Source organism: Ovis canadensis, chromosome 22 (assembly GCF_042477335.2).
Source record: "Ovis canadensis isolate MfBH-ARS-UI-01 breed Bighorn chromosome 22, ARS-UI_OviCan_v2, whole genome shotgun sequence".
NCBI lineage: Eukaryota > Metazoa > Chordata > Mammalia > Artiodactyla > Bovidae > Ovis > Ovis canadensis.
The window spans coordinates 65,352,490-65,365,929 of record NC_091266.1 but is presented as its reverse complement, the minus strand read 5'-3'; the positions used below and the strand labels follow the sequence as shown (position 1 = coordinate 65,365,929).

The window sequence follows — 13,440 nt, the reverse complement described above, 5'->3', positions numbered from 1 at the left end:
TGAGGGAGGAGGTGGTGGTGGTTTAGTCGCTAAGTCGTGTCCACTCTTGCAACCCCAGGGACTGTAGCCAGCCAGGCTCCTCTGTCCATGGGATTCTTCAGGCAAGAATACTGGACTGGGCTGCCATTTCCTTCTCCAGAGATAAGGGAGGAGCCAGGATATACAGGGGTTTTTGCTGAGAAAAAAAAAAAAATTTAATTGAACCCAAAAGACTACAGCTAATCACAAAACCAGACATCTCAAGTAAATGATTGGAGTGCTTGTCTGTGTGCGGGAAGGTGCAAGAGTCAGACTCAGCGACATCACTCCTGAGGCGCTCACCTTCTCTGTCTAGGCGCAGTGCCCTGCTTTTCTCTGTCCTGAAGTCCCCCCAAGGCTCAGCGTCAGGGCTGCAACTGATGGCTTGCTAGCAGGCAACGTTCTTTGTGTACTGAAATGGCAGGTGATCTCTTTTGGTCCACAGTAATTTTCCTGCCTTCTGGCCCCTGCTGCCTCATCACCTGCCCCACTCAGGATGGGGATCTGGTTCCTTCTGCCGGGGGTTTGGTGCAGTCTGGTAGGATGTACCGGGGGTGATCAGATGAAATGCCTGTGAGTCTGTCCTCTAGGGTGGGGAGGCAGACAAGGCGGAGGACGATCTCCCAGCCTCTCTCCCCTGCCTTCTGTCTCCCGTGGGTACCTCCCAGAGGCTAAGGAGGACAGGGTGCTGCCGTGGGCTGGGCCTGGGGGCCTGCCTAGGCAGGAGGGGGAGGTGCCCTGGGGGGAAAGGGACCTCGTGGTTCCTCCATGCCTGCCACCGCCCCAGGAGCTGGGTGCCGTCCGTATCGGCCCCCTGTTGCAGCTGTAACAGATGATTGCAAGTTTACTAGCTTAAACCAACACCAACTTGCTGCTTTCCAGTCCCGGAGGTCAGAAGCCCAACTGAAGTCTCCCTGGTGGGTCTGAGCCGCTTCTTTCTGGGAGCTCGAGGGCGGAACTCACTTCCTGTGTCTTCCAGTCCAAGAGGCATCTGGTTTCTGGGGCCCCAGGGCTGGTTAGGAGCCTTCACCACTGCCATGCAACCTAAGACATTCACAGTGGCTCAGCTGGTAAAGAAGCCGCCTGCAATGCGGGAGACCTGGGTTCGATTCCTGGGTCGGGAAGATCCGCTGGAGATGGGATAGGCTACCTACTCCAGTGTTCTTGAGCTTCCCTTGTGACTCAGCTGGTAAAGAATCCACCTGCTATGTGGGAGACCTGGGTTTGATCCCTGGGTTGGGAAGATCCCCTGGAGAAGGGAAAGGCTACCCACTCCAGTATTCTGGCCTGGAGGATTCCATGGACCGTATAGTCCACGGGGTCACAAAGAGTTGGACATGACTGAGCGACTTTCACTTTCACTTTCTTTTCCAGGGTTTGGGTGTGGACCTCTTTGGAGGCCATTGGTCTGCAATCCTCTGTCTTTATACCTATTTTGACAGTAGAGGGATTTAAAGAAAGCAGATCAATTGGCCAGCTCAAGGTCACACTCCTATCGAGTGGGGGACCAGGGATTTGTACCTTGGAGGCTCTGGCTTCAGATCCAAGGAGGGCCAGCCTGGCCAGACATCTTATGAGCATTAGATTAAAAGGGGCTCTGGAAAGCATTTTGCTTCCTGCTTGACACAGAAAGGCTGGGTGCGAGGAGCCAGGCACTTCCACCCTGCTTTGTCCTGACCCATGGTAGACTTGGCAGGATGTCACTTGGCTTCAATTGCTCTATAAACATTTCAGCCGTTTATATTCAAGGCAGATGTACACCGATGATGACTTTCATTTCACCAAGAAGGGCATGAAACCATGCCTGTGAGTAAAGACAGCTGTGACCTGTGAAAGGGTCGCTTCCCCTAGCACTGTTTGCCCAGGAACAATGCATCACTCTCCATGCCACAGGGGGCCAGGTGGCCGGTGCTTGGCCAGACCTGGGACCGCTGACAACGCAGATGCTGGTTATTCCCGAGTCAAGGATGAGCATCACCGTTCATCCACAAGGACTCTAGCGGGTGAGAGGGGCTCTCCTCACACAGGTCACCTGGCCCCTCTTTGGGAGGAACCCCAGCCATCACCTGCCCCGTGTTCCATCCACCCCTTGACACCAGCTGGCAGCCCTGCCCATGCCTCCTCTGCACAAAGAATGAACCAGGCTTCTTGTTTTGTTAATGCCATTATCAGACTGGCACCCACTCTGATCAGTCCTTGTAACAGGACCCAGCGTAAAGCAGGTAAGTGTAGACAGGTCATCCCTGCAGAGAATCCCTCACAGACAAAATTTACCAGGTACCCTGTGATGCAAAGATGGGCACAATAAAGGACAGGAATGGAATGGACGCTGGTGGGTCTGAGCTGCTTCTTTCTGGGAGCTCTAGGGCAGAACAACAGAAGCAGAAGACATTAAGAAGAGGTGGCAAGAGCACACAGGAGAACTGTACAAAATAGATCTTCACGACCCAGATAACCACGACGGTGTGATCACTCACCTAGAGCCAGACATCCTGGAATGTGAAGTCAAGTGGGCCTCAGGAAACATCACTATGAACAAAGCTAGTGGAGGTGATGGAATTCCAGTTGAGCTGTTTCAAATCCTGAAAGATGATGCTGTGAAAGTGCTGCACTCAATATGCCAACAAATTTGGAAAACTCAGTAGTGGCCACAGGACTGGAAAAGGTCAGTTTTCATTCCAATCCCAAAGAAAGGCAATGCCAAAGAATGCTCAAACTACTGCACAATTGCACTCATCTCACACGCTAGGAAAGTAATGCTCAAAATTCTCCAAGCCAGGCTTCAGCAATATGTGAACCATGAACTTCCAGATGTTCAAGCTGGTTTTAGAAAAGGCAGAGGAACCAGAGATCAAATTGCCAACATCCGCTGGATCATGGAAAAAGCAAAAGAGTTCCAGAAAAACATCTATTTCTGCTTTATTGACTGTGCCAAAGCCTTTGACTGTATGGATCACAAAAAACTGTGGAAAATTCTTCAAGAGATGGAAATACCAGACCACCTGACATGCCTCCTGAGAAATCTGTGTGCAGTTCAGGAAGCAACAGTTAGAACTGGACATGGAACAACAGACTGGTTCCAAATAGGAAAAGGAGTACATTAAGGCTGTATATTGTCACCCTGCTTATTTAACTTATATGCAGAGTACATCATGAGAAACGCTGGACTAGATGAAGCACAAGCTGGAATGCAGATTGCCGGGAGAAATATCAATGACCTCAGATAAGCAGATGACACCACCCTCATGGCAGAAAGTGAAGAACCAAAGAGCCTCTTGATGAAAGTGAAGGAGGAGAGTGAAAAAGTTGGCTTAAAGCTCAACATTCAGAAAACTAAGACCAAGGCATTCAGTCCCATTACTTCATGGCAAATAGATGGAGAAACAGTGGAAACAGTGACAGACTTTATTTTGGGGGGCTCCAAAATCACTGCAGATGGTGACTGCAGCCATGAAATTAAAAGATGCTTGTTCCTTGTAAGAAAAGTTATGACCAACCTGAACAGCTTATTAAAAAGCAGAGATATTACTTTGCCAAGAAAGGTCCATCTAGTCAAAGCTATGGCTTTTCCAGTAGTCATGTATGGATGTGAGAGGTGGACTATAAAGAAAGCTGAGCACCGAAGAATTGATGTTTTTGAACTGTGGTGTTGGAGAAGACTCTTGAAAGTCCCTTGGACTGCAAGGAGATCCAACCAGTCCATCCTAAAGGAAACCAACTGCCGGGGTCCAGCCCTGGTGGATCCAGGGTGATTTGAAGGGGAGACGGATAGGCAAGGAAAACTTATGTATTTAGAGATATAAGATTAGATTAGGAAGAAATAGTATAGTAGGAAATTTAGGTGGAGAAAAAGAGGCTGAATAACTTGGTTTACAGGGAAAACCAATAAAACCTCGAGACAAGAGGTTTGCACCATCTACATTAGGCCACCGGCGCCCACTTGAATATCGAAGGGTGCCCCGCCTTAGGCTCTTTTTCGCGTGGGTCTTAGCAGCCAGGGCAAGTACGTAGACATGGTGAGCCTCCCCGCTTCAGATGGGAATTCAGCCAAAAAAGGGGAGAAAAGAATGACATGGGGAAGCCCAGCGTCGGTGCAAGACTCCAAAAACTTTATTTTTCAAAATCAGCTTATATACCCCAAGTTGTACATAAAGAAATAGTGGAATATGCAGAGTTATGCAGGGGCAGCAGTCCTGACCCTCACTGAGACAAACAAGGCTTTCTTTTTGCGTACCCTCCCGTATACAAAAGGTCTCAGGTGGTTTACATTATCTTCTGGCCAAGAGGCCTGTTAACATTTTTATGGCTCTCTTCCTGGATAATTGTCCAGAAAACTCCTTTTCCCTAGAAGTGTTTTTTCTTTACTCTGCATCACCCTCAAAGTACTAAATAAAGTTACATTCCTGTAGAACAAAGGTGCAGCGGGTTATAACAAAGAAAGTACTTAACTCAAAGATCTAATGTTGCTAATACCAGGGCTACTACCTGTTTTTCTATCCAACTATCTCTACAAATAAAAAATATGAAAATTTGGCAGCAAGTATTGGCTCAACAAATGAAACCTTTAATCAGTCCTATTCTAATGATTTTGACTCCTCGGAAGCCCCGACATTCCTAGGATGTTTTAAGCTTCCTGTGCCTCCTGCAGTCAGAAGGCCTCAAACAGTCACATGTGCAGCTGTACGAGTCCTGCAGGCAGGCTAGAAAGCCATCAGAGGGGTTTTTGGATCAAAACACTCGTATTATGCCCAGGAGATTTATTATCTAAAAGCTCTAATTTTTTCCAGAAAAAGCTGGTGGGGGGACAGCCCCCTGTTAATGACAGAAGAGTAGGTGGAAAGCGTAACACAGTAAAGCAGGCAGACTCTGGTCTTGGGGGGTGGATGCTCAGGAAATTCCAGGGGGAACCCCTGAAGCCTGATCACGTCCTTGCGTTTTGTCAGGCTTCCTTCCACATGACCTTGTCACGGGCGGGATTCCTCACGCGGGCCCCCAGCAGTCAACCCTCAATATTCATTGGAAGGACTGATGCTGAAGCTGACGTTGCAACACTTTGTCTACCTGATGCGAAGAGCTGACTCATTTGAAAAGACCCTGATGCTGGGAAAGATTGAGGGCAGGAGGAGAAGGGGACGACAGAGGATGAGATGGTTGGATGGCATCACTGACTCAATGGACGTGAGTTTGAGTAAACTCCGGGACTTGGTGATGGACAGGGAGGCCTGGAGTGCTGCAGTCCATGGGGTCGCAAAGAGTCGGACATGCTAAGTGATTGAACTGAGCTGAACTGTGATGCGAAGGAAGGTTCCAGAGCCTGGTGTGCAGGCCCCACGGGGTCCGTAATGTTCTGTCATGATGCTTTGTAAGCCATCGCCTTCAGTTTGCTGTATGGGCAGGGTCAAGGCTTGCTGAGGTTTCTAGATGCCCCTGAATCAGTGCCGATAAAGGGGCTATGTCCTGTCTCCGCCTTCAAGGCCCAGGATGTAGGAGAGATCAGAACAGCACTCCTCAAAGCAGTTTGCCTCAGAATCTAGTGCTTCACGCTCCCCTGCTCACCTGGCCCTGGACGAGGGCAGCTGCTGTGAAGGAATGGAAGGCGTGTTTCTCGCGGGCTGAGAAGACCTCTGACTACCTGCTTCAACTATCCCGTACACGCACACCTTTTCCCAACTGGACGTATCCTTCCTTGCCCATTAAATGCACAAAACAATGTATTGTGAAGATAGGTAATGTTTGTGGGTATGCATGTTTTTAATAGAATGGCTGAGGGGTTGACCTACTCCACTTTCTGCTTCTCATCACTGTGGGTATCTTTTTGGCAACCCCTGGTATTCTGAGGGCATCCCAGTTTGCAGCAGTGGTAAAGAAATCTGCCTGTAATGCAAGAGATCCTGGTTCACTCCCTGGGTCGAGAAGATCCCTGAAGGAGGGCAAGGAAACCCACTCCAGTGCTCTTGCCCAGAGAACCTCATGGATGAGGAGCCTGGTGGGCTACAGCCCATGGGGTCACAGAGTCAGACACGACTAAAGCAACTGAGCACGTGTGCACACACATGTTCTGAGCCCTTCCCTTCGCACCCGTGCCCGCCTTGACTAGACTCCGGCATCCTCACCAGGACTTTCCAGCGGGTGGACTTCCGGGTCACTGGTTTTTCACGCACACACAGAATGCTGATGAGAATACCTTCGTACACATATCTTTATCTTAGGAGCATTTGTGAGTACTTCCACTGCATAAATTCATATTACTGGAGTTACCAGTGAGAAAGGTGCTGCATTTCACATTGTGACAGGTATGGTTAAATCTTCCTCCAAAAAGATGGACGAGCTCACACGCCCGCGCACAGGTTCTGCTACTCCCGTGAGCACTGTAGCTCATCCAACCTTAAGCTTTTAAAGCCATTCATTGTGTCCACTGGCATTTCCGTAATCATGAGAGAAATCCAACCTTCCGACTGGCTGATTGGCCGTTTGTTTTGCTGTGCATTCTTAGGAAGTGCGTGTCGCCTTTGTCATTGAGTCATGTGACTGGGGGGCCACAGACGGGTGTGTGGGGAGAGAACGCAGGGGAGAAGGAGCCAGCCCCTCCCCTCCTGTTAGCTTTGCTCTCGCGAAGGTCTTTCTCTAGACCCCTGGTTCTCAACAGGGCCGGGGGATGGGGGACTCTGTCCCCGGGGGGAGTTTGGGTGGTTTCTGGAGACTTGTGGTTGTCAGTACTGGCAGGGACACCAGGCATCCGGGGGTAGAGACCAGGGATGGCACTCAGCACCCTGCGGTGCACAGGACTCTCTGTCATGCAGCCCACGTGTCCCTGGTGCCAGGGCTTGGGGGGTCCTGCTTTGGGCTCAGGCTCCCGCCAGGGGAGTCTCCTGGGTCCCCTGACTGTGCCATGCTGGGTAGGTCAGGGTCTGGCGTGGACAGGCCATTGGCGGGAAAAGGCCGCCAGAACCCAGAGGCTGGGTGGACTGGGCTCGCTGGGCACCTCTAGGGCGTGACCCACGTCTCTTCTCGTCTTGCTTCAGCCCCGCACCGGATACTGAGAGCCAGCTGGAGAATAGACGGGGCCGGAGCTGGAGCAGTCAGTGCGCATGGAGAACTGTCGGGTTTTATGAGAAGAAAAGGAGTGGAGGGCTTCTCCGCCAAGGATATTCATATTTTCCCCGTAAACGTCACATTCATTACGAGCTCGTTACAGAGCCTCCTCCGGAAGGACGTGGGTTCAAGCCTCGAGGTGGGGGTGGTGGCCCAGCCCTGCCCCTGGGCCCACCGGGGACGAGCTTCCGAGAAAGCCACTTCCTGGGATGACAGATGCAGAATGAAAATCAGGCGAGCAGGCAGTTGTGATGCCAGGGAGCGTCTGGGCATCGTTCAGCCTGTCAGGACCGAAATAATAACGCTCTGGAACCATCTTTATACTCATTTTTTTCTCTTTCCTTTCGGAGACAAATATGAAACACCCAAGCACCTTTTTACTTTTTCATTCCGAAAGCTCATCAAACATTTACAGGGCCAGCCTCTTCAAGGTGTAACGAGGGGACCTGACTTCAAAATCAATCTGGCTCTTAGAAGGTAGACACATAGACAGCAGCGGTCCGCAGGCCGTGTGCAGAGAACGCAGGTCCTCCACTGCAGGAGTCAGAGGGGGAGCCTGGGTTCGCTGTTCAAACCCAGGGACGCGGAGGCAGCTTAGACAGAAGGGCCGGTGCAGGCCCGCATCCTGCGAGGAGTGGGGTCAGGCGGTCACACCCCCTCACCCACCCTTCTGGAGGGTCTGACAGCCTCTCCATGGCCAGCAGCTAGAGATGACTTTTCTGTTCACAAAAGCAGCACAGATTTCTCTCCTGCTGAAGTATGGAAGGCGTGCGCCTGCTAGTAGTTATAGGATGGAGGCCCAGCTTTAAGGGAAACCCCCTCGCATAGTTATTATAGTTACAGGACTGAGGCCCAGCTTTAAGGGAAACCCCCTCGCATAGTTATTATAGTTACAGGACTGAGGTCCGGCTTTAAAGGAAACCCCCTAGCATAGTTATTATAGTTACAGGACGGAGGTCCAGCTTTAGGAGAAACCCGCTAGCATAGCTATGGGACTGAGGTCCATCTTTAACGGAAATCTGTTTTCCTAATTTCAAGCTGAGCCTGCTGGAAGTGGTGCTTCCCAGTAGCTTGCCAAAGCCTTGAGCTCTGTATTGACCGTACGAACCTGATTTTCTTTCAGCCGAGCCCAGCGATGGATCGAGCTCTGAAGATGGCAGGGAAGACCCAGATGTGAAAACCAAGAGGAATCGGTAGGTGACCATGTCCTTCCCTGTGTGTCTTTCCTTGAGAAAGAAAAGGATCATTTTGACTCTGTTGACTGAGTCAGGAATGGGTCCAACCCCAAACAGAGGGTGGGGGATCCCAGCCACTCTGGGGTCCCCGGGTCTACACTGGACGGCGCCTCCCTCCACGGCCTCCCTGGGCCCACGCTAATCCCTGGCCTTGCTTCTGGGGCCCTGAGGAGTGGACAGAGCAATCCAGGTGCCGTGTGGGGCCGTGTGCTGGGTGAGGGGTGGGCCAGGGGTCCTGCAGCTCTGGGTCAGAGGTCCGGCTCTGTGGCTTGCTGGCTTCGAGACTTTGGGCAAAGTAACGCCACCAGGTCTCCATTCAGTAACTCCATTCAGGCTGATTCTCAACTCAAATCAGACGTGTCATCAGTGAAGCGGGTGGTGCCTGGGTGAGGACCGATGACTTGCAGTGGCGCCCGGAGAACAGGTTCTCCGCCCAAGTTTGCTTGTTACTACCTGCTGCAGGCACAGCACAGAAGGGAGGAGGTCGGCCTCCCCTCAAGCCGGGGGTGGCTGTTCCCCCTTTGGCCCTCCTGGAAAGCCAGTCCATGGCCCTTCCTTACTCACTTCCAGGCAAAGGGGTAAAATTCCAGGTCTGTGAGTCTGAGTCCCTGGAAGGGCAGGTGGATGAAAGGCACGGGGCAGGGAGAATGAGGGGGGTCGAAAGGGACCTGCAAGACCACTAACTGAGCAGACGTGGTGCTGATGGCCCTGCGGAATGGTCCGCATCCTGTCCAGCGGCACGTCCAGTCCTGTTCTGGGGGTCCAAGCACCCACTCCCATCGGGGACACCCCAGGCCAGCGGCAGGAATCCCGGAGCAGCTGTCAGGGTGTTTGCACTGTGTGTCTTCTCTTTTAAAATGTGCCCTAGTTGAGGTAAGACTTTTGCAGCAACGTGCGCGCACAGCAATGAAGGGAGATGCGATGTCAACCCGGAGGCGGTGCCTGTTCTCAGCTCTTCTGTCCTTGCCCTGCGGTTTCCTGGGGAAGGACGGTGGGAGAGGGGGGCAGAGAGGACACCCCTGTTGGGGAGGAGGGCTGGCAGCCTGGGGTCAGAGCTGGACGCTGATGGCGGCCTGGGCAGCCACAAACCTACGCAACTGGGGCTTCCCTGGGAGCTCAGCGGAAAGAAGCTGCCTGTTAGAGATAGATGCGGGTTCAATCCCTGGGTCAGGAAGATCCCCTGGAGAAGGAAGTGGCAACCTGCCCCAGTCTTCTTGCCTGGAGAACCCCCTGGACAGAGGAGCCGGGGGGGCTACAGTCCATGGGGTCGCAGAGCTGGACACGACGGGGTGGCTAAATAACAAAGGGCCTTGCAATATCTGTGGCCTTTTCCCACTAGCACCCCTCACAAAATGATTTTGTTGACCAAATGCAGGTTTAGGGTCACTCTAACTGATGCCAAGCAGACGCTGCAGAAGTTTCTGAGAACAGTCCAGGGCAGGGTAGGCAGTGTCCTACCCCAGTCCAGGGGGCAGCCCCGGGTGGGAGGCAGGGCCTCTTTCTCCAGCTGACGGAGATCGGAGACTGCAGCTTGGCTGGACTCTCTGCGGCGCTGGGGCAGGGCTGACCCCAGCGTCCCCACAGGCTTCTGTGTTCTCGCGCTCCCAGGCCCTGTCCTTACACAGTCACTTTAGGGGAGACAGAGGCCGCGGAGGATGGACTCCGATCGCCTTCGCTGGCGTCAAGGGCTCCGGGGCAGGAATCAAGCTGTGATCACTTTATTGCTGTGCTCAGACCCTGTGGCAGCTGCGTCCGTCTCTGCGATCTTGAATAAATGTGTATAATTTTAAAAACAAGACAAGCTTCCTGAGGCACAAGAGAAACAGCAATCTAGCCATTACGGGATGTTTTTAAACGTTCGCAGGAGGGAGGGCTCACTGAGCCCCAGGGGACCGGGCAGTCCGCCCACATTGCTCCAGGCCCCAGATTCTGCACACTTGGCTTTCAAGTAGCGTCAAAGCGTTCATTTCAGTTTTCATCTTCTCAGTGACTTCTTCCATGGCTAAGCGCTGACTCTGACCATCACAGGTATCTTCGTGGAGTTTTGGCCACCGTGAGTCTCCAAGCCTGCTGGGCCCACAGGCTCCGTGTGTGAGGGCAGCGCCCAGACACCCAGCTCCCTCCGCAATTCAGGGCTCACACCCCAGGTCACTCTGCTCTGTTCTGCCTCTGAGATTCGGGAGGAAAAGGCTTCAGTGCATGTTCGGAGCTGGACTCAGGATCTGGAATGTTCTGAGAGTCCTGATCCTTCACTTCTGAGCCGCTTCACACAAACTGCGCTCACTCTGGGGGAAGTCTCGCCCTTGTGGGGCTTTTCCCGAGGCTCCCTCCCCGCCGGTCCTGCTCCCTGGCTCAGAGCTCTTGTCACCCTGCGGGCTGACACCGGCATCATCTTAGCCTCTTTGTCCCTTTGGGGAAGGTCATTGCCAGTATGCCCAAGGACTCCTCAAGCGTCTATCTGCTTTTGTGCATTTTTATTTAGGAGATGCTAGCCTAACTAGTAAGAAACCTGGCTCCAAAAAAAAAAAAAAAAGAAGGAAACCCGGCTCCAGAGAGCGTGCTGGGGTCAGTCCATTTGGCCTTCCCTTCTGTGTGTGGGATGTAACTGCTCTCATCTAAGAGCACGTAAATGCTCCTGCCGAGTGCGGCTCCACCTGCCACATCCTGCCCTCCAAAGTACGAGCAGGTTTCCAACGCTGCTGCTCGCTCCCGGCATTCTTTGTACGTCCTGGCCTCGTTCATATGCATTTTGGACATTCTTATGCAAATAGGATTAAATCCGCTGCGTCTATAATTCAGATCCAAATGATACTTTCCCTAACATTCCCTGGGAAGAGAAATATGTCACAGTGACAAGCTTTCAAATTACCCAAATATTTTCAGCTGCCGGTGAGTGCCGTTTCAGAAGGCTTGCTATTTACTGTTTAATGGGATGTGTTTGTGATGCACAATTGTGCGCCTTCCCTGGGACCGGAAAATTGATTGTTTGTGTCTCCTCTTTGTGTGCAGTGCCCTGGAGGTTCTGCTGGTTTCCCACGTGAAGGTTTTTTTATAGTTCAGACCTGCATTTCAACTGCACTATTTAAAGAACTTAGAATTTATTTCAAATAATTGAGTTGAATTATTTGAAGGATTCCACAAAAGATGTCATTTGGTTTAAAAACTAGAGTGAGATTATCCACAAAATATGTTAGAGAAGAAATTGCCAGCGGCACGCGTGTCTTCCAGCCCCTTTTCCAGGTGCCAGGTTTTGCCAGTTGCTGAGCCAAGGGATTCCTGCTAAATTAATGGTTTTCCATAGCAGGAGAGGGTGAAATTGCTCTTGTGAGTTTTCAAATATCATTGGCCCCACAGCTTTGGAAACTTATTTATGTTTTTATGCCATTTGTTATAGAAGTGTTTTACTATAAGTGACCCAAAGAAATCTCAACTGGAAAGATTGTTCTTTTTTTTTTTTTTTAATTTATCTACTTATTTCTTGGTGGCTGTGCTGGGTCTTCGCTGCTGCTCACGGGCTGTCTCTGCTTGCAGCTAGTGGGCTCCTCTCTAGCTGTGGTGTGGGCTTCCCATTGCAGCGGCTTCTCTTGTTGTGGAGCACAGGCTCTAGGCACGTGGGCTGCAGCTCCCAGACTCTAGCACACAGGTTCAGGGACTGGCGCACAGGCTTAGTTGCTCCCCTGCATGAGGGATCTTCCCGGACCAGGAATTGAACCCGAGCCTTCTGCACTGGCAGACAAATTCTTAACCTCTGGACCACCAGGGAATCCCAGAACATTGTTTATTGCGGTAGTTTGTAAACTTTGAGGACACCCAGTTGATGGCCTTGGAGGTAAGAAGTTGACCTTGTCGAGTAAAACCTGAACAGCAACAGGCGCTTCCATGGGACCATCTACAGCCATATCTGGAGACTGAAGACGTGAAATTAGCAAGAAGTTCTCTTGGGGGCATTTTTCTGTTTCCCCCCAATATACCCTCCATTACGCTCCTCTTCACAAACCAAGATGTCCAAGGCACACCCAAAGCATGTCCCCTGGACTGAGCTGCAGTTCTGCATCCTACTCTGGGTCAGCGAGCCTCCGTCTAGGATGAGAGAAGCAAGACCGTCACCCAAAAGACGGGGCAAGGCAAAACGATATACTGTCCAGACGGTTCACAGCCACTGTCCCCGAGTCTGTCCCCAGACCACGCCCACCCCTAGAGAGTCAACTGTGTGAGAGAAAAGGAAACACTCTCTCTATTCTCCGACAGCTGCTGCCCTCACCCCACCCCAGGGCAAGGCCTATGGTCAGCGAGTGTGGGCAGCGAGGAGGGGCCAGTGTGCTGAGCCCTGTCTTCATACAAACTACATGGCTTTCCAGAATCTACAAAATATTAGCTACTGAGAACGTGCGAGCACGGCTTCTCTGTGTGCTAGAAGGTAGTGCTAGAAAATACGTGACTCCAAATGAGATCGCTGTAAAAATCAGAGGGAGAGGGAGAGGGTGGGATGATTTGGGAGAATGACATTCTAACATGTATACTATCATGTGAATTGAATCGCCAGTCTATGTCTGACGCAGAATGCAGCATGCTTGGGGCTGGTGCATGGGGATGACCCAGAAAGACGTTATGGGGAGGGAAGTGGGAGGGGGGTTCATGTTTGGGAATGCATGTAAGAATTAAAGATTTTAAAATTTAAAAAATAAAAAACAAAAAAAAAAGAAAAAAGAAAAAAAAAACTATATTTTTAAAGCATCCAAGAAAACAAGAGGATGAGCTGCACCCCAGTGCGAGTGTGGAGTCTGGTTTTCTTCAGAAGGTGGGACACTGTGCATCTCTTTGTGGCCTCAGACTTGCACGGAAAATGAATGAATATCCACTTACCTACGCTGACCTACCTGTAATACAGGAGACTCAGCTTCGATCCCTGGATCTGGAAGATCCCCTGAAGAAGGGCTTAGCTACCCACTCCAGTGTTCTTGCCTGAAGAATCCCAAGGACAGAGGAGCCTGGCAATCTACAGTCCATGGGGTCGCAGAGTCAGACACGACTGCACGCACATGAATTTCAAGCTCCTGCCTTGTACCCGGGTCATGAGTTTAGTCAACCAGCTGTT

The 13,440-nt window shown here is 51.4% G+C and overlaps 1 protein-coding gene across 1 annotated transcript in view; it reads left to right on the top strand.

Moving 5' to 3' along the window:
- The window catches only part of TCERG1L (transcription elongation regulator 1 like), a 197,247-nt gene that overhangs the window by 150,842 nt on the left and 32,965 nt on the right, over positions 1–13,440 (top strand). Inside the window, exon 8 of the mRNA XM_069567708.1 lies at positions 8,234–8,303. Within this exon, the coding sequence (XP_069423809.1) occupies positions 8,234–8,303 (70 nt within the window). The remainder of the gene's footprint in view (positions 1–8,233; positions 8,304–13,440) is intronic.